The sequence below is a fragment of the Cyprinodon variegatus genome, unplaced genomic scaffold, assembly GCF_000732505.1.
Source record: "Cyprinodon variegatus isolate N-32 unplaced genomic scaffold, C_variegatus-1.0 Scaffold563, whole genome shotgun sequence".
NCBI classification, from domain to species: Eukaryota; Metazoa; Chordata; class Actinopteri; order Cyprinodontiformes; family Cyprinodontidae; genus Cyprinodon; species Cyprinodon variegatus.
The window spans coordinates 420,572-442,239 of NW_015151016.1; the positions used below are offsets into that span (position 1 = coordinate 420,572).

The 21,668-nt window shown below is 39.2% G+C and overlaps 1 protein-coding gene across 1 annotated transcript in view; it reads right to left on the reverse strand.

The window, feature by feature from the left end:
- Window positions 1–21,668, reverse strand: part of LOC107095682 (EMILIN-1-like) — a 46,910-nt gene that overhangs the window by 3,088 nt on the left and 22,154 nt on the right. Inside the window, exons 2-11 of the mRNA XM_015391899.1 lie at window positions 16,775–16,891; window positions 10,955–11,142; window positions 10,755–10,854; window positions 10,251–10,359; window positions 7,873–8,040; window positions 5,644–6,921; window positions 3,653–4,067; window positions 3,188–3,304; window positions 372–389; window positions 138–272 (exon numbers count right to left, since the gene is read on the reverse strand). Coding sequence (XP_015247385.1) covers window positions 138–272; window positions 372–389; window positions 3,188–3,304; window positions 3,653–4,067; window positions 5,644–6,921; window positions 7,873–8,040; window positions 10,251–10,359; window positions 10,755–10,854; window positions 10,955–11,142; window positions 16,775–16,891 — 2,645 coding nt within the window. The remainder of the gene's footprint in view (window positions 1–137; window positions 273–371; window positions 390–3,187; window positions 3,305–3,652; window positions 4,068–5,643; window positions 6,922–7,872; window positions 8,041–10,250; window positions 10,360–10,754; window positions 10,855–10,954; window positions 11,143–16,774; window positions 16,892–21,668) is intronic.

A 21,668-nucleotide genomic window follows, 5' to 3' on the forward strand; every position in this document is an offset into this window, starting at 1 on the left:
ATATATATATATATATATAATATATTTATATATATTTCTGGCCCTCCGTATACCTATTTTTACTATTGAACATAACTGTCTGACAAAAGACAAGATATAATATAACTGAAGAACCAAACTTGAAGCATTAAACACACCTGTTTTCGGATCATAGGCATCATTTTCATTGACAAAGACTTGGTTAAACTCTATAGTTCCTGTTTTCCTCATATGACGAGTCAGTGCAGCGGAGAAAGAAAGGCGTGGCACATGGGCATCAGACCCTTGAAGACCTGATGACAAGGCAGAGACACGGAGTGGAGCTTAGTGAGAATTACAGATCAAAGTGTAATAAGTTCTTTCATCTGTTGGTCGCTAAGTGTGACACATACCCTGTTCTCCTCTGAGCCCTGGAAGAAAGATAAAAGATATAAAGAGTGAGTCAAACATTGCAACACTTCTCTTCATTGGTGATTAATCATAAAAAGTCTGGTACAAATGTTCCTACTGCTTAACTTTTACACATGAAGTCACATTTTATCCATAACTTCAACGTATTTCATTGAGATTTGACAGCTCATTCTTACTCCCAACTCGTCACATTTTGGTCAAGTCAGTATCTGAAGTGACGGAGTTCATAACAGGCTGTAGCAGGAACTTCCATAAATGTTTCCATGAGTTGTGAAGTAAAAAACACACCACTAATCCATCCCTTACCCCTAAACCTAAAGAAACAGTATAGAAGTTACCGTATACTTCTAAAACTACCAAAGTAACTTTATAGGCTAAACTTCTATGTATTTTATTGTTGCGGGTCAGGTGACACACTCTCCGCAACCTGTAATTTACCCTGCATGTCAAATACTGACGTGAGGGGTACCCCACTATTGACCAAGCCTCAATGTGTGGCGAGTTGGGAGTGAGAAAATGTTGGATTTGATGTGTTTGATCAATAGTATAATTTAGGGCTGCAACTAACGATTATTTTTAAAATCAATGAATCGGACGATTATTTTTTCGATTAATCGATGAATCGGACAAAAAATATTTTTTATATTAACCTCTTTATTCCAAAATAAACATTTTAGACAGAACCAACAAGCACACAAGTACAGGTTGCTCATTAACTGTACTGGTGCAATATGAAAAATAAATGTTAGTGTTAAAACTACGCAAACGTACATGAGAAATGTAGCTGTACATCCACAAAATATAGGCTACTTTGTTTCATAAAGCGCAAAAAAAGACATTTTTGTTTTTAAAAGCCCCTAAGGGGTTCAAACAATAGGTCCCCCCCCCATTTCAACAAATTAGTTTTTTTTAGACTAGAAGAGCTCTGCCTTTTAAGACAGGAAAGTATAGCAGTTAAAGTTGCTACTTGAGAAAATACTGAAACATAGAGATAAAAATAGCCCTGTGATTCAAATTATAAATTGTATTTAAAATAAAAATGAGAACTAGGGGTGCTAAAAAACACATCCTCCAAAGACAGATATTTACATGGGAATGTGGCAGATAATTAATTGACATATTACTGATCTTGCTGGATTTTATGCTTTACTTCCATAAATTGCAGGATCTTCTTTACTTTATCTTTGCCAGAAGATTTAAACTTTAAAAGCCTTGCCCTCATAATTTGCAAGTTCATTTATTTATAAAGGCTATTTTAATTATTGTGATCAATTTGCGCCATCAATCCCAGCGCATGCTTGCTTCATTTGCAGTCTGGACGCTGAGGGTAAACATCCTGCGGCTCTGACAGCAGCGCTGAGAGGGACTCCTGCGGGAGAACAGGGTTGGGATGGGGGAGGCGCCTCACGGCAGCAGCTGCCGCTGGAGGACAAGATTAGGAACGATACATGCTTTCACGTAAGAGTCTCCAAAAGCCGGCAGTGACTCCGTAAAAAGTCGCCAGATTTGTCGCTAGTCGCTTTTTAAAAAAAATAGTCGCTGGAGGGGTCTGAAAAGTCGCTAAATATAGCGACAAAGTCGCTGAGTTGGCAACACTGCACCTGCAGCGCTGGTTTCAGTCAAGTGGCAGTGATGACGGCGGCGGCGGATGACGCATTAATTGTGCGACACAACTAATTGATGATGAAATTCGTTGCCAACGCTTTTAAAAGTCGATTTTTATCGATTTTATCGATTCGTTGTTGCAGCCCTAGTATAATTACAGTTATTTTAAATTCAGTCCCCTTAAGTCAATGCTTTCTAGACTATAGAGCATTACATACACCTGTAGTTTTTTCATGGTATGTCTTAACATGACTTAAAGGATCTCCGGGGCTTCCTTCTTCCCACTCTTTCATATCAGCAGATTTCTGTCATTGCATTCCTCCACCTGAGCTCTGCAGCTCCTCCACGGGCCTGTCGGTTGCTTTTCTGATTTAGTCGTTGTGAGGATGTTTTTTTCCTTGCTCCAAACCTCCCCATCTTCCTCCCTGACCTGTCTGCTGTGGAAGTTTGCCTTCAGTGGAAGTGTTAGCCTAGTGGGTAGAGCAGTGTGCTTGTGCTCTGAGAGAGCTGCAAGTCCCCGGTTCGATCCACACAGCCTGCAGTCTGGCTTAACCCCACGCTGCTCCCCGGGCGCCGCACAATGGCAGCCCACTGCTCCTCAAAGCGATGGTTTAAATGCAAAGGTAAATTTATCCAATGTGAGATCAATAAAGTTAAATTATTGGGGAGTGGTGGCCTAGTGAATAGGGCATTGCGCTTGGAATCCAGAGGTTCTAAGTTCGAGCCCCACTTCCACAGACTGACACTCTGGGTCCCTGAGGAAGACCCTTAACCACACACTGCTCCCTGGGCGCCGCACAATGGCAGCCCACTATTCCCCAAGAGGATGGGTTAAATGCAGAGAGTTAATTTTGTTGTTCTGTAGTTGTGATAGTGTAATATCAATAACACTATCACTTGGGGGAAAAAAAGGTTTATCATCTACTGTTACAAACCTTACTGTACAAACTTTACAAACCTCTGAGGAGTTCACTGCTGGATAAACACAGATAGGAAATCAATCACAACCATTTGTTGCACTAGGTTTTATCTATTTGCATCCAATTCGGGGGTGAAATGAAATATGTGACATGTTGTTTTTTTTAATCCCACAAATCCAAATAAAAACTTTGAATTTGGATATAAAATGTGACAGTGTTGAAGAGACACATTGTACAAGCATAACATGAGCCTTTAGGGCAGTTTTTTGTACCTGGTGGTCCAACTGGTCCCTGTCTGCCTTCTTTGCCTGGAGGTCCCACCCTTCCTTGGGGTCCAACAGGACCCTGTGGTCCAGGATAGCCTCTCTCTCCTCGGGGGCCTGGTGGACCTGAAGGAATGCAGCATTTAGAGAAACAGGCTCAGAAACACCCACATACATTCCTGTAAAGCAGTGATAATGGCTCTGAGGAGCTTCCAACAACTAGCACATTAAGTCAAGAGAGGCAAGACATTTAACCCGGCGAGACTTCAGATGTGTCTTTCACACGTGTTTATAAGAAGCAATCCCTCAGACAGACAACAGACTTTATAGGCTTTTAAGTCAGTTCTTTTAAACACAGCAGCCTGGATTTATTCTTTTGGCCTATTTTAACCTTAACCTAACATGCCCTCCATCACATTAGTGCATCCTCTTGGCCAACATTGCAATCCCATGCTCTCTTTTCCTTGAACTTACCCCTGAAGTCCTGTTCCCTGAAGACAGTGAATTGTTTGCCCAAGTCCAGCACTGAGGAGTTCAGCCTATGTATCCTGGAGTGGACACGTTCCAGCTGGATGTTCTGGATATTGTCAATGAGCTCTCCTTGGTACGTCACGGTGTCATTGAGCCCGTTAACACAGCCCCACAGGCCGGACACATGTCTGTTCAGGCCATCTTTGATTTTCTCCAGGCTGTCAGTGAAGGAGTCCAAGCGGCCGCAGACGCCCTCCAGCTTGGAGAGCCTTTGGTCCAGGCCTTCACTCGACCGCCGGCACTCCCCCACCTCCGTCACATAGTTGCTTCGGATGATCTGGAGCTCCCTGCCCAGATTGTCAAACTGAATCTTTGAGTCTTCGTTGTGCTCGGTCAGCTCTTCCTGTACATCTTTCACCTTCAAGAGAAAAACATTTGTTTTTCATCTAACTTTTTAGATCTTTGCAAAATGTAATTTTCCCGCTATGTCACATGCTCAATCTATAAAACATCTCTGTTTCTATACCAGGTTTAATAATAAAATCATAAGTAGCTTCCCAGATAGCCATAATGGATGTCTGACTGAGCCAGTGTTTTCACCGTAGGCAAAGAAAATTAATGGCTTCTGTCAGACAGATAAATTAAAACAATAAGCATATAGATCGGTCGTATAGAAAATATTTTAAATGCAAATTAAGCAGCTCTAGAAAACTAAGTTGTGAGAAACTGACTAAGACATTTACATTTAAATTAGCTTCTTTTTTAAATTCAACTTTCTGCTTACCTTGAAAGGGGGTTCATTTATTATTTATTATTAGAGATCAGAGGAAATAGATTAGATAGTTAGATAGTTTAATACAAGCAACATACTGATGCTGTTTTCCATGCTAAAGGAGCGCCAACCACATGATGCAAGGCATGGATTTGGCCAAAACTGTTGCCTCGTTATTGGTAATATGAAATGTTTTTACCTTCTGTTTAGTTAAGATTAATAAAATGATTTATATTATGCTTTTCCAGAATTTGCCGTGTGCGTTCTCATGTGCTCGTGTATTAAATCGGTAAATGGGCTTTACAGTGAAGCTTAAAAGAATTATGTTTTCACCTCAAATGATCTTAAAATATACTTTCATTGAACAACAGCAACAGAAAAGAGAACTTTTAACTTAATCCTCTGAGCTCTGTGAGCATTAACCTGGAAGCTGCTGCTGCTGCGGTGCATGCTGGGACAGCTGTCAATCTCAAGAATGGACAAGTCTGCTCTGATGCATGCTGGGTAAAGAAGGAGAACATCCAGGGACTTTGTCCATTTTCATTCTGCTGTTCTTGTGATTTGGAACAGTACTAGGGCTAAAGTCTGATGACGTTTCACGAGTACACGAGCACATGAGAATGCACATGTACACATATTCAGAAACGGCCGAGTCTAGGCCTCACCCTAACCTGTTTCTTTATCCCCTGTGCTCCGCCTCCATAAGGCACATTTTTCAAACATTGGATTTGAGCTGAAGTAAGGCTCTAGAATGGGATGGTTGTCCTTGTAAATGTAAACTCTCAATCTTAGGCCATCCATGCATATGAGATATGAAAACATTAAGAATATGCTTGAAAATTCCCTTTTTGTTCATATTTCAATCCGTTTTATCATCAATGTGCCAGAGGGGAGTAATTCTCGGCATAACACCGGCCTCTTTATAGCGGCATCCATGTCAGCACATCACGTTTGATGTGATATTTTCACAGGATGACTACACAGGTTGGAAGACAGATTTGTTCTCGCCCTCAGATATACATCCGTGCTAAAATATCAAGGTGAAAGTCATCATTAGTATAGACCCAGCTCCCAACCCGGCCGTGAGAATAGATTAACGGATTTTTTTTTTATCGATAAGAGTCTGGCCTTAACGCCGATATCGGCCCACCACTAATTCATAGTTTAGAATGTTGTTATATAAAGAATTTGGTTAAAAAGGGATAGTGCCACATGTGCTTACCAACGACATGGTGACATCATTGGTGTGGGATAGGTCTATCAGAGTGGTGCCGTGCGTCCTCACAGTCCGACCCAGGTCCTTCAGAGTGTTATTAATGGAGTTAAAGGTCACCATGACATTGGCCAGCTCTCCTCGGATGGAAGTCAGATCACCTCCTAATTGATCACCGCGGGAAGTATGACCATCCAAGTGTTTCTTCAGGTCATTTATGCCATTTTTACACTGTCCTGTGCATTCCTCCACTTCCTCTCTTAGTCGCCCAACCTCTTCCTGAAGGTTGGAGCAAACCTGAGAGCAGGTGGATTCCCCAGAGTCAACTTTCCTCCTCAGGTCCGTCAGCTCCCTTTGGCAGTTGTCAAGGCCGACTTTTGTGGAGCTGTTGAGCAAGCGCAGATCCTCCTCAATGTCGCGGCAAACAAGACAGTCCTTAAAACCTCTGCTCAGAGTGTCGATCTCTGTGACGATGCGATTGAAGTGTTCACCATTTTGTCCGGTCACAGCTATTATCTTATTGACATCATCATGTAGGTCAAACACCTTGTTGATCAGGGAGTCTCCTGTCACAGACAACTCGTTCAGGGTGTTGTTAAACCTCTTGATGTGTTCCTGATTGGTCACGACTCTCCACTCCAAGGTTTTTACAGTCTCGTCAGTCGTGGGGCCTTTGCCTTTGTGCCCACAGGTCTCGTTGCACATCTTTGCAGTTGAGGTTAGCTTTCTGTCAAGAAAGACTGTGGAGTTCTCCAGCTTGTCTAAACGCTGGTTGTGTTTTTCATCTGTATGTTCAAGATTCAACACTCTCCGTTCTAACTGCTGGATTTTAACAGTTTGGTCTTCTAGCTGGGTAAGGACCGTGTTACGCAGCTGGGTGAAATCTCTTTGGATGCTTTCTTTGAGGTTGCTCCCAGTGTTAGTACACCTCTGCTCCGTCTTCCTCAATGTGTTATTTAACCTCTTTTCCAGCTCTCTCAGCCTGCTGTTAAACCGATCCTCAGAGACTCCTCCCCCCCTTCCACCGATCCCAGCCAGCTCCTTATCCAGCCGCGCTTTAATGCTGTCACACTTGTCTGAGGTAGAGGTGAGTCGAGTGTCAAAGTTGAACAGTTGCCTCTCCAGCTCTGTGATGGTGTTGCAGCAGGTCTGGGAGCGCTCGCTTTCTCTGCGGGAGATCTCCAAGTTCTGCCTGACGTTCTGCTCCATGGAGCTGATCAGCTTCTCCAACGCTCGGATCCTTTCTCTGTCCTCTGCCTGCTGCCGTCTCAGGTCCTCCACTCCGGCCTAGGAGAAAACATAATTTTTAGGACACACACTGCTGGTTTGTGGAATCAGGTTTCCCATGGAGGGAAAAGTACTATTTACCACAGCAATAATTTTGATGTGACAAAGCAGAACATTGTAATCTATGGAGAATATAAAACACTTATTATGTGCAGGATTATGTTGCACTTTCTTTAGAGGTTTTGGACCCTGGTCCCCTGAAAAAGAAAAGGAAGGAACTGGGCTACTGAAAATGTTTTTTTAATGATGTAGTCTTTACTCTTATGAGATATATTTATCTTTCTATATATTGCCTTTTTTATGCTATTTTATCCCAGACCACTAGATGTCAACAGTATTCTCACCTTTATAATGTTATCCCTTTTTTCTTGTGTGTCAATAATTATATTTACACACAGAATATTGAGCACCTCAGCATGACCTACCTGATTTAAAAAAAAAACTTCAGCCTCTTGTAAAATCCAACTGAATCACCAAAATTTTTTACATAAAAGCAAGCAGTCATACTTCCATTGGTGTTTCTGTTTCAAATGTAAATATAAAAAAATCAAAGAAATCTTAATCTTGTTATAAAGTTTTGTTTCTATTACATAAAATATTACCATTAGACCAATTATATTTGTACTGCTTTTAAAGCTTTCTATTTTAACGTTTCTTTCTTTTTTTTTTCTATAATAGTTTTTTTTTTCACCATTTATATTTTACTGCTTTATCACCAACTAAAGGCTGGTTTATACTCTGAAACCAGGTCGTCTGCGCGTGTGACGCGGTGAATGCAGATATGCCCCTTCCGCAGACAATCTGGTGCACCTTGCCAAATTTTTGTAGCAGACTGCGCAGACAGTGCTGCAGACAGGAGGCCTCTGATTGGTCAATTCCACATCCACTCTACACTATGCATATTTCCTCTTTGGTACCGTGTTTGTATAAATCAGCCATAAGGATTATTACCTGACAGGATGAGCAGGACAGAGAGACCCTTCGCTCCAGCTCCGTCAGGATTTCCTCCTTCAGCGTGTTCAGCTGGTTCCCTCCACCTCTCCCAGCATTCCCATCCAATTCATTCCCTCCTCCGTTCACCAGGTGGTTGTTGATGTTCACCAGGGTCTCATCATGGACCTAAATCACAGAATCAGAGATTGTGGCTTATGTTCTTATGAAATACTTCATTAAAGAGAAAAAAATTGAATAAACTCAGCCTTCAGTTTAAAAGGTGTCATGGTAAACAAAAAATGGCAAACTGCTAATGTTGCTAATGCTACATCCATATGAACAAACAAGTCATATTCTCATTCATACTCCCTGGAGAAAAAAATGGGGTATGAAAAGTAGTCTGAATCAGTTCTATTAGTTTTTTTCTCCTAGAAATTATTAAGTATGGAATTAAAGAGAATTTCACTGGATTATAAAGGGATTCATAGGAAAAATCAATCAGTTTAATCAAAGATACATAGCATAGGGGCTTATAAACCACCCTGTGTAGATGCCCTTTGTAGTTTTGATAATCTGTTGGAGATCACGCTTCAAATTCAACCTTAAAAACTGCTTTTTTTTCCTGTAGGAGGAGTCCATTAGTGCAGTTTTATTGAAAACACATATGCATAAAATACTCTTCACATAAATTTTAAACATACAGGCCCCAGTATTTCTCACGCATCAGTGCATGCTCCTTCTCTGCACTCATGGTTTGTTTTTTTATGCACCTTTAGATTCTCTCCAGCTAACGTGTGGACCTGTTTCTGTGCACTCATCAGTGCTTCCAAGTTCTCGGCAAGAAAAGTCGCTAATGGCTGTCCTAAAAGGCACCATATGATGTCATCCCCTTAATTTGCATATTTCATGTCATCCAGCTGCATCAGGAGATGCGGAATCATTCCCATTGCTTTTTTTCTTTGGCTTTCTATCAAAACAGTGTAGAGAAATATTGGGACAGCTGGAAGAAAAACGTGGGGGACTTTAAAAGTAATAGCTGTTATAGAAACAAGTAAGGAAAATACATAGAATTCAGCTATTTAGTTTCACACTCCATACCAGCTGGTGGCGCTAATGAACCATTAGTTGTTTAACACAACCCAAAAAAAAAACTAGTAGAAGAATATGTAGAAGAAGAAAGCAGTGTAGAGGCACACGGAGGCTGTGTCTGAACGTCTGACCTAATCCCTATTTAGGCGACTATATAGTGGTTACGCCTTTTTAGTCCGAACGTCTAGTGGATGAAAAAGTAGTGGAATCAAAATTTCCCACAATGCACCTTATAAAGTAGTGATCATGGTCACTCGACAAGCATATATATCACAGATTGCTTTGCAAGAGCTCTCCTCGCAAAGCATCATGGGATTTGTTTGTATAGGTGACTAATAACAAAGGTGGAGTTATGTGACCAACGGGGAATAAAAAGTAGTGATCATCTGTCCGAATGATCAGTTAACTAAGTTCACTATAAAGTCCGCTATATAGTCCCTGCTCTATATGGAGATTGAGGGGTTCGGGCTGACATTTTGAAACAGCCAGACATAGGAGGAGCAGAAAGGGAAATGAAAAAGCACCGGTTTGTTTTTACAAAAATACTAAAAGTGGGGCTGTGCATTATCGAAAGGAAATCCACACATTATTTGAATCAAACTAGAACTTTCCTTAAATTCACAAAACCAAATTAGACTGTCAATAGAAGCTCTGTTGCCAGAGGGAGACAGTTCTCCTCTGATCTAACCTCAGCCTTTTCCTAATTTCACTCTCATAAAAGCTTACCATGACCATGGAGGGAACCGACAACATTCCACAACCTGGAAGCTTCTCCAAGAGTGATGAAAACACAAGACACTAAGTGGTCCATCATGCTGCCAAGAAGTGGACTGCTGTACTGAAGGAGCTGTACAGATTTTCTGACCAGTACTGACTTGGATCCACATGGAAAACAATCTCCATTATTGTCCTTATGATCGGTCCAAGGAGAAGGGTTGAAAGACAGAGAGGCCTTCTCTTTAAAAGAACACATTCAGAGCTTAAAGACTCTAAATCCTTGTGGGAAAATGTGTTACTGTTAGAAAGAATCAAAGTAGAATTTCAGAAGTCATCTCCCAGATGGTACAGTAAGTTTAGCCTCAGCAACAGACCCTCAGCGAAACACAGAGGTTGAAGTAATATATTGAAATAGTTAATTTTTTTGTCAATATTGGGGAAACTATAGGCTATAATGCTTTCTTATCATCATATATCAAATCAGTATTTTAAAGCCTTTAATTTTTCCATGGAAATGTAAACATGGAGAGATATTCTATTTATCAGAGACAGAGCCAGAAACCAGGAAATAATCCAGTGTCAGGGATTACCTGTGTTCTGTTGTAGAGCTGGTCCAGCTTCGTTTGGATGCTGCTGATGGTTTCTTTCATGAACGGCTGAGCTGAATCCGCAGGGACCGTGGCCCCATTCAGGCTGGGACTATAAACCAGAACATGCAGAGGATTACAGGCTTAAACAAAGATCTGGAGTAAACCATTAAAGCAGAGCATTTCTTTCTAAACATGTTAATGGCTCGGGGAAGTACCCTGTGGACAAATAGGAAGAAACTTGTTCTGTAGTTTATTTACATGCTATCACATCAACTTGTTCAGTATGAAAAGTTAATCTCATCCTGTCGGTGTGATAGAAGAAAGAAGGATATCAACTCTCCAAAACTGACCAACAGTCGTAAATATTGACACACAGTAAATTATACACAGTGTGTCCCAGATGTTTGGTTTAAGAGGAGCAGAAAAGCAGAAAAACATTAATGCTAGCCAGTTTGGGATAAACAGCGTGCAGGTGATGGTGGATGGATGGACAACATCACGTACAGCTTTTTGTTTATGCCATCAATGGTGGTCTTCATGTCATGGAGTTCTTTTTTAAGGCCAGTGATTGTATCTTGCAGATCCCGGATTGTCTCACTCTCACCTTAAAAAAGTGAAAAGCAATAAATAAGAGTTTTTGTTAATGGAGAACAAAGTCATGTTTATTTACTTATATAATACAAACAAAACTGTTGTTTTTCTACCTTCTTTACTCTTCTTTCCACCCCCGGTCTGTGTGGTTTGAGTCTGCCCTCCGTTGACCCGGGTGTCAAGGGTCCCCTGAGGACCCTGTTGGCAGTCTTCCCCAGAGTAACCGTGGCAACACTTCCACTCCATTTCTGTCACCATCTTGTAAGCTACCTTATACCTCGGCCTCCTGTATGTTCGATAGCTGGAAGGTCAAACAGAAAGGACACATTATTTACCAAAAGGATTATTGTTGTCAGCTGTACTGAATTGGAGAAAATATTCAGTTCTTATTGCTCTACAGAGAAGACAGGAAACTATGGTGGAGGTTTATAATCCCTCACAGCTGTCTCCAAATTTATTAGATTTTAATGAAATTTGAAATAACAAACTAACAGAGAGAAGAGCATACATAAAATGTATAAATAAAGTGGAAAAAGGGATATATTGTGCCTCTATAATCAGTGCTTCCATTTTATGGAACCAGCAAGACTTTCGCTTGGATTTATGTCTGGACTTTGACTAGACCCTGAATCTACAGTCTGCGACTTCAGAGTTGCAAGTGAATCTTTAGACCTCTTTAGACCACAGTGACTTTTAATGATGCTGGCTAAAAATGATAATAAATGTTTAAATTATAGAATTAATAACTGAATGTAGCATTTCTTTAGCTTTTAAAACTGCAAAGAAATTCCGCTTCATACTGACAGTAATAGCAAGAGTAATATCTATTATTTTCTGTTGAATTTTAGTGTTATTATGTTAAAACATATGTGCTATTTTCTTTATATCCAATTCAACATATTAATTAATATATACAATTAATCTTTTTTGCAGATATTTTATTTTAATGTTCTACAATAGAGGTTCTTTAAGAAGAACAATAACAGGATTTCCAATCACATTTTGTTTTTTTATGGAGAAGGACTTGTTTCTTTTTTTGAAAAACTGGACAAGAGGTTTAAATTCTAAAGACTGTAGGGAAAAAAGCTGACCAGCTTCGCTATCTCTGCCAAAGCAAAGCACCACAGCATGACGGTGCCATTACTATGTTTCATATCAGGGATGGCATGCAGGCCGATGTGGAACCTTAAGTTTCCCACGCTCAAAGTAATCTGCATGAAGGCCAAAATACTTATAAAAGGAAAACTTATATTACTTGATTTTATTTAGGGATTCAAGTTTAAAGAGTGAGCTTTGCTGTTGCCTGATTCATTTAGAAACGTGTATTTGGAGCGTGTATGGAGGGTTTTGTCAGATTATATTTAAGTAATAATTCAACTACATAAACATGAATGCTTTTGGTTTAATTGTGTGGGAACATCCTGTAAATGGTATAATCTCACAAGAGTGCCTGATTTTTCGCACAAAGCAGATCATGACACAGACACCACCCGGTACAGTCATCCTGGTTTCCCAGTCAGTGACCTTTAACTCTTCCTGAACGCCCAGATTTTCTTTCTCACTGATGACATAAACATCCAGAGGAAACGACTGCCTATCAGCGGTATTATCAGAGTTCTCTAAGCCTTAAATGTTATTCCTACCTCCTTTATTTCTCAGCTAGCTTTCATACAATCCATTGCATATCTCTGACTCTAAAGCAGAATAACTTGTTCAAAAATAGCCTCCAGAAAAATGTAAAGTTGTTTGATTTGGAACCTGCTGCTGCAGTTTTCTCATGATCCTGTCATCCAACTCTGTCTAAAGAGCCTTCCTGTTTCCTTAAGAGTGAAGCAAATAGGACAGATATGTCAATAAAACATTTGAGCAGCATCAGACGGATGCTGGCAGTGATACATCAGGTTTTCATTTATAAAGTGGCCAGCAGGCTGTCGAGACTCCTTGGAGAAGGTAGTAAAGAGGTAAACCGATGGAAAAAACTAATCACTGAGAGAAAAAAAGAGGGAAAGCAGAAGAAACACAAGAAGAGAGCCAGAGTGAGAAGAAGAGATTGTTTTTAGGAGAAAGACTAGACTGTGGTGCCTGGAACCCACTTTGGCTTCATTCTTAGCATAGCCTGGGTTTATGTCGAGGCCCCTGGCAGCCGTGAGGATCAAGCAAAGGCTGAAACAGACGAGGAACTTCAAAAGAGGAAAAACAGGGGGAGACTTTGAGTAATGGTTCTATGAAAGTACAACATCCACATTTGGAAAAATCGTTCACCAAGTACCATTTATGGCATGTTTAGAGCTGGATTTTTAGTCCTGGATATTCCCAGGTGGGCATGAGACAGTGGCAATTTCTCATTAAATATTAGAGAGGCTAAACCTCCCTTCTAAATTCTGTAAATTATTGGTCAAATTTGTGTTGCCTCACTTCATAAATGTAGTAATTTAACTGTCTTTAACATGATTTCATGAGTATGTTGTGCATTAATCAGCTGTTTTTTCCTCTCTTGGACGCAATCTCCCCTTCGCTCTGGAGCAGCAGGACACCACCTGTCAGAAATCCTTGTTGTTTCCCAGATTAAATAACAGACACAATGTGTCACTTCCAGGGGGCAGGTCGTTAAGCTGGCTGATTGGCCAACATACTTAAGGATTTGTGACTGACAGTGGTCAGACAGCAAGGAGGTTTTTCTCACGAGTCCAGAGGGAAAGGTGATCATTGAGGCAGAACAGTCATCTTGAGCTGTTGTAGGGATGCATTTTATGTTTCAGTATTTCTTAATGCAATACGTTATGTTTAGCTTTGATTAACACCGTTGAGCCTCCCCTGTTTCATGAGACAGAATAGACTGGACCTCCACCTCTCCAACACATTGGACTTTGTCATGATGGTGGGGCTCTTTGCTGTTTTCTACATCTATGTCATCTCCTCCTTTTATAAGTGCCGTACTGCTGGGGCAGGGCCCAACCATTTTTACTATCAAGGCTCGAAGTACATCACAGAAGTTGGTACAGAAATCAAAATCGGTCCCAAAAGTAATTTAATGAAGTTATCCACAAACCGTTGATTCATGATTCTCATCAACAATGTTATGATTAAGGTTCACCCTCAGGTAAGGGGATAAATGTATTAAATTAGGTTAAGCTATTAAGTTCATAAACCTTACCTTTATGTTTCCTCTAAAACTTAAGTTTTAACTTCTTTTTTTTGCATTTGACAGAATTTTATTGGCAAAAACATATACACTACTGATAGCCCGATTCATCCACTAGACAGTATTTTTGGCCAGTGATACAGCAATGAATTAAATAAATTACCCATTTTGACCATTTATTTGTTAATTTATCCCCTAATGACAATGTTGAAATCATTTAAACAATAGAATAACAAGACTAAACTTAATAAAATTGTACCTAAAAGGTCATAGTTTTAGCGATTTACAGTAGATAGTAGGGCTGGGCGATATAGAAAAAAAGCTTATCGATAAAAAAAAAAATGCATATTGATCGATATCGATAAATATTGAAAAGATTTGAAACCATATTTTATGTGCAGCTCTGCCTGGACTTTTTATAATATTGCTAAATGATTTAATTTTAATAAAAAACACAAACACAGACTTCGAATTAAATCTTTATTTAACCAACTTTTTTAACCATAACAGAATTGTTTTAAAGAAAAATGACTTAAGAGACCTGAGTTATGTTATTAAATACTGACAAAGAATAAACTAAAGTGATCAGAAAAGAGACCAAAATAAATATAACAAATAAATAAATGCCCCCCCACCGCCGCCCCCCCCTCCTGCTTTAACCTGAGTTATTACTTTGAAGTTTCTGGCCCCTCAGCATTTTTATCTCAATTGTTAGAATTACGTGGGAAACTGCCCAGAACTGAAAATATATATATATATATTTTCCCAAAATTCCCGAAGATTCCTCGGAGGAGAGCCGCGCCGGGGCCTACACAGCTCATACTCCTGCGGGTGTAAGCGGCTGAGGTGATAAAAAAAAAAAAAAAAAAAAGTTGGTTGTGTTATCAGACTTGGTTTTCACTGGTTCCCGACACATTTTACAGATGACTGTGGTTTGTTTTTTGTCCGACTTGCCATGACCTAAATACTGCCAGACTGCCGAACTACAAAAACCCTTCTTTGAAACAATTTCCTCGCCTCTCCTTGCTGCACATCTTCATGTGCTCTGTGTTGTGGTTTGAGAGGGCGGCGCTTGGTGACGGCGTGCCTGGGTCCGCGATTGTGATTGGTTGGGAGGAAGCAGTGACTAGCATAAACCTACATGCTAGGCTACAATGAGAAGGAAGGAAAACTGCGTTTCTTTTTTATCAAACTTTTATCGACCCTCTTTTTTTCTATTGCGCCACACGTCTATCGATCGATATATATCGTTATTGAATTATCGCCCAGCCCTAGTAGATAGTAGTTAATTTTCTTCTAATATTTGATTTACTGCTCTTGACTTGTCTTTGTTCAAATGTTTAAAAGGTTGAAAAGAGGTTAGAGATTGATGGGACACAAAAAAAACTTCTTTTCGGTGGCTCGGCGTATTAAAGTCAGTTGCAGTTCTGAATTCTCCTGAGTGGTGCCCAACTTTACACGAGTGAATAAAGTGAATGTGATTGGTCGATTATCAAAGGGCGGGATTGTTGTGGCAGAAGGTTCGCAAGCAATTTGATTGTGGCGGGTTTGTCGGAAGCATCTTGCTAACCAGTTAGCAACTTAGTGCTAGTAGGTTACCAATGGATGAGTCTCCTCTGTCATACATCTTTTATTTAGAGGAGGAAAGTGGGGACGAAGATGTTGTGGAAGAGGACGCCAGGGCGTCAGAAGCTTGGTTTGGTGAAGAAGGCTTACAGACTGTTGATATATGATTGGCCCAATTTAGGTGTACAAGCTGACATATAACTAACTGGCCTGCAAAAAATAACAAAAAAACCCCCACAGATTTTAAGACAGGATTTTTTTTAAATATAAATGTTCCTACTTTTGGAACAATATCGTCTGATAAAGAGTACATTCATATACATGTTTAAGCCAGAATGATTAGAATTTTAAATATCACTTCCCTATGACTTTAAGGACCCATGCCTTTAGATCATTTGAAGGGAAATGCATTGCCTCTCCCTACATTTACTATCCATTGTTAATGTTTTGTTTGATTTGTTAATAAATGTTTCTTATTTGTTCAAATTGAGAGGAAGAAAAATAAATATCCCATCTAAGGATCTGACATAGGAAAAGCCGCGCTTATTGTGGGTCAGTTATACTGATGGCAGAATGATCTCCTTTGGCCTTGAATAAAGAATATCGATCAATGTCTAATATAGACCAGCATTCCAGTTTGAAATAAAAGAATTTGAGGGGAAAGATAAAGAACAAAAAAAATTGGCCAAATTACCCAATTAAAGTTTTGCACTTTTGGTATGGACAGTAAAAATAGCAGTGCTGTGCCCCTGCAGTACGGTTCCTCTTAGCTGATCTCAGTTATGCTGCAGATGGGATGTTTAGGCTGAACTACACAACAGGTTTGACGTCTATAACTTCAATTTAGCTTGTCTGGAACCAAGATGAGTCTCACTAACCGTAGTTTTGGGGGTCATTGTTCTGCTGAACCATTAATCTTACTGCTTTTACTTTTAAAGGTATCATTCCATTTCAAGCAAATCCCTTTTCTTTATATTGTGATGGATACTGCAGACCATATCCAACACCACAAGGCTGAGGCCCCTCCATACGCTATGATGCCTAAGCCTCCATGCTTTACATTATACCCTGCCTTAAATCCAATGTTTAAAGCAGGATATTTGATAGATAAAGAGAAGATATACAGTCAAAACACAGGAAGATAGAAAGGCAGGGATGAATACTGATACGAAGCTTTGGTAGCAGAAGGGGGATTTAGAGGAGATGAAAAAAGGTAGATACTTACGCAACTCTAGGGCACTGGCCCCAGGTGCAGCGCTGATAGTCTGGTTTGATGTACGTCTCCACTCCGTCCTCCATCACACAGCTTACTGTCCTCGTCACCACATAAGCACACCAGTTCCTGTGACATTGCACACAGAAACAGCGAAAAGTTTAGATCAGCTAAAAAAGAAATGAATAAGAATTAAAAAAGGAAAAAGCAGCTTTCCTCTCACATACTAAGCTCTACGCTTAGAATCCAACCTAAATCTTTTCTTTGGAACTTGGGAAAAAAGATAACAATCAAAAGTCCATTTACATTTTGATTGTGAGGCTCCACTATAAGTTTGAGATTACAATCTCTAATCCTGGAGTCAGCCGTTATTCTGCACTCTAGAAAATGGTGCAGATGTAAGATCAGTTCAGGATAACTGCTGTTTCAAACAAACGCTGCTTTTATGTTTTTCTCCCAATGCTAACCAGCCACCACTGAATCCAAGATACAGGCTATACATATCATTGTTGTTTTTAGACCATGTATCCCTTTGAGAAGAAACAAAACACAGCTAACCTCAACACATGGTCTCCTTTAGGCAAGTATCTCTAAGAGTGCATGACATAAAAATGGTTAGTTTGATGAAGTTGTCCCTTTAAGCACAGATGGAACTGAGGGAACAGAAGGACAAAGTACATAAAAAGAAAAAAACTTGTGGGATTTTATTCTGAAGCATTTTTCTTTCTCCTCCAAGTGTTGGAGTCAGGATGATGTTAAAAATGTGTGGGGGGTTTCATTGTACTAATGTCTAAAGAACATAGGATGAGCTGTTGTTCTCACATGTTAGCAGCCAATTCTTTAAGGTTTTGTAGGCTATGAGTTTTGCTTTCCACTTTATTTTAATCTTAATCCACATTCAGTTAGATTGAGATCTTGAAAAGTTGAAGGGCCAAGCCAAATCCTGTTTTGTTCCTGAGCATCTTCAATTATTCCTAAACCTTTCAATGAAAGCAGGGCACACAGTATGCAATCATGCTTAACTAACTGATAGAGGTGTACCAAAAATAACAATCTGCTTAAGAATCTCGATTCCCATTTACCACAGTTCAGAATCTATGCAGAATGTCCCAAAACCGAATTTAAAAGGCAAAACAAACATGGGACAAACACATTCCCAGAAAGCAGCAAAATAAGGAGGAAACTCCAAAAACAAAGGAAAGATAACTTCAACCCAGTCCATACAGTTCCCAATGTTCAAGCTTCCCAACACATGGAAAGAGATTTATGAAGGTTTAATTATTAGAAAATTTTGATTTATTTTCCAACAATGCACTCTTTGGCCTTCCATGGCTCAGAATGTTCATCATTTTTTTGTTATTTGGTGTATTCATAACAGATAAACTAGCTCACTGTTTAACACCACAAGCAGCACACATTTAGTGTCATATTTGGAGAACTCCACGGTGGCTCTACTATTCTTGGAATATTTGGGAAAGACATGTTTTTTATTTTGCTCCCTCACTGAAAGAGTTGCTTGGTAGTTCAGTGATAATCTACCGTGAGCAGCAGTTCCTAAAGTGTTCTCCCTGGGGCAGAGAGAGAACCTTCACAGGTGTTGGAGCCAGACTTGGACGGATTGCTAATAAGAACCGGATTGCTAATAACAAGCCAAGATCATGTTGAGGTAAGTGAAATTTTAAATATATTCAGGAAAACAACAGGCTAATGTGGAGCTTAAATCACAGATTGCTGTTGTCCCCAATGATGTCCCATTAGCTCCTGCAGAACCACAATCAGAGGCTGACTCAGTGGTAATAATATGGCTCTGCATTCTGTTTTAGGTAGATAATTTCTTGTAACAGCAGTGGAGGATCTATTTGAAAATGATGTTGATTTAAAGTATTATATACTTATCTACATTTACAAACTAATAACCAGTTATCCTATCTATGCCAGAGGGGTTTCAATGTGTGTTTCCCCACCGTGTGTTTTCTACCAGGGCTGCTGCCCTCATATTAGCCATCACCCTCCAGCTCAGAGTCTGACTTTATAGGCTAGAGGTCCACTCTGGATGGTTTGATTGTTCCTTGTTTCTCAGCATCTCTATCTGAACTTGAACTGGATAATGGTTCAACAACACAAACCAATTCCAGAATAGATGGAAAACCATGAACGTTCCTATCCGTCTCCATTACAGAATGTTGATCCAGCTCTGACATCTCCACACAGGGATGGGTTTTTACTAGCTATTAATCACAGTGCTGCTGTGGCGCTACTAAATGTAGGATATCTGAGTTAAAAAATAAGACTTTAATAATAAATCAGAACCACTCGGTATGTCCTGATGCATGATTTAATGCAAATATGCAAACATGCAAAAGTAACCTGAGCGCAATATTACATCATAAACATTTTAAAACCATTTAATGGTTTCATATTTTCACTGTTAAACACAAGTATAATATGGTTACCATCTACAAGCTTGATGTTTGGTCTAGTTTGACTCTATCATTAAACAATAACTCGCATGAAGTAAAAACACTGAAATCGAGTGTTAATATAAAAATATCCCCTTAAATAGGCTGCAGCCCAAAGTAAAGGTGACACTCTTACAACACTCCCACATTCTCCAGCTCTCTGCAGCGTACTCCCTGTCTCCTCATCCCCCTTTGCTCTGACCCTTAGAGATGTCGCTCTCATCTCTCTGCAGAAACATCTAAAACACAAATTCTGTTCAGTTATTATCTATCATCATTTTAATAATACCCAGAATCCCTACATAGCTGTTTATCTGTTGGTATTTTTGATCAATTAGTGTCAGTCTGAGGAGCACTGAGGACCTTTTGGATAAAAGCCAAAGCATAAAAGAACTTCATTCATCAGTAGCTTTTATCAAGCGTCATCCAGACTGTCTCCATTTTTCATTCTTTCGCTTTATACACTCTTTGGAAAGAGGAATGAAAAGGTTCATGCACTGAAACTCTTTTTACCTAAAACAACAAAAATTCCTTCAAAAGTCCCCTACTGAATATTTTTCTAAGGTCTCAGTGGTTTGTCAGAGAACATTAGAGAACAGCCAGTATCATGAAGACCAACCAACACAGGGAAGAAAATGAATGAGGTTATAAAACACTATATTCCAAGCCTTTCACCCCTTTAACTGCATTTTTCTATCTAAAAACTGAAAATAAAACATTATGGCCCACCTAGAAATAATTATCTTAATCGAAAAGCAAGAAGAAGACATACAATAATAAAAACAAGTAGCAATGAAGCCAATGGTAACGCAAGAGCAGCCATCCAATCTGGCTGATCTTGAGCCATTTGACCATTTGTTTTTGTTTTTATACTTTTTAGGAATGACAATAACCTGGATAACTGACAACCAGTAAAAATATAACAAAAGCCTAAGAAAATATATGTCTAAGAAAATAATCATTTTAAAATAATAATGTCTAATAGATAAATGTCATTTGTTGTTAAATATATGTATTTTTGAAGGCTCAGGGTGTCCAATAGGAACAGATCGACCATCCAATCACATGTGAATCAAAATAAGTATATCCGTCTCATCTATGGGGCTATACAGCCATTCATATGGTAGGTATGTCATTTACATAAACATACTACAAAATTTGTTACTGTAATTACAGTAAAAGGAGGATCAGCAAAGGCTTGGTGGACAAAATGTGAAAAATCCCAGGAGGTGTAAACTTTTTCCTGAGCATTATGTGCGTTTTTATTTTTGGAGCACTCATTTTTTCCTTTCATGCCTGTTGCAGTTTACGATGTGCCCCCCATCCACCTCAATCCCACAGCCCTCCTCCTCATACCAGAGCTTGTCTCACTGACACAGAAGGTTATCTAGTTTGATCCTCCCAGAGCCTCATGGCCCACTCCACATGACCTCTATGTAATGAACCTGGGAAAGTGAACATGACTAATTAACTGTCAGCCAATATTTAACCAAGCAGGTAGGTGAATGAAACATTAACATATTAGAGAATACTATTAAATAAATATTATTAAATGAATAGCAATATGGGAGCATGTTAAAAAAGGACTGTATGATGGTGTAAAAAAGGTTAGCAAAGATAGGGAGGAACATCTTATGAGTGGCAGGAATGAAGCAACACAATGATTATGAGTTATTAGTAAGATGTATAAGATATATTATGCTGCACTTTTACGTCTCCAGATTATTTCAATTTAGGCCTAATCATATATACTTTTAGGCAACCGGAAAGATCTACAAAAATGTATATTTTACAAAAAATTTACTAAAAATGCTGACATAATTTTTTTTTTTTTTACGGATATTGGAAATCATGAATCTGAAACATAAAATCTTTTCATCATGACCCAGAAGACAACCCAGGAGGTAATAATAGGGCTGAGAAAAAGAAGCATTTCTTTAACATGGACAGAATAAAAAAAAATAAATATAACACTTAAAAGCTCAGTTTCAAATAAAATGGCAGAGTAGGTTTGTAAAGAATTTGTAGTTTTATATTAAAGGTTAAAATATTGTAAAACATTTCTACATTAAATAAGGAACATGGTTATCATCCATCACACTATGGAAACATCAGTTTTACTTCAGACCAAATGCAAAACAAAGAATGCTGACTGTTCAGTTCAGGTCCAGAACCAGGCTGCGTGATGGTATGTCACTGAAAAAGTGTTCTTGGTAAAACGCATTTCCACTTTTCTGACGGCAGAGAAATATTTCAGAGCCACATGTGCTTTTCTTTAGGACCACATGCTCTCCAAAGATGCATTTCTCCCTGCTTGGTACCACAATCCTACTGTCATGATATCCTATCTTTAAATAAATGCATGAATAATAAATAAATAAACTATATATATATATATATATATCTATACATATATTTTTTAATCGCGATTAATCGCATCAATGCCT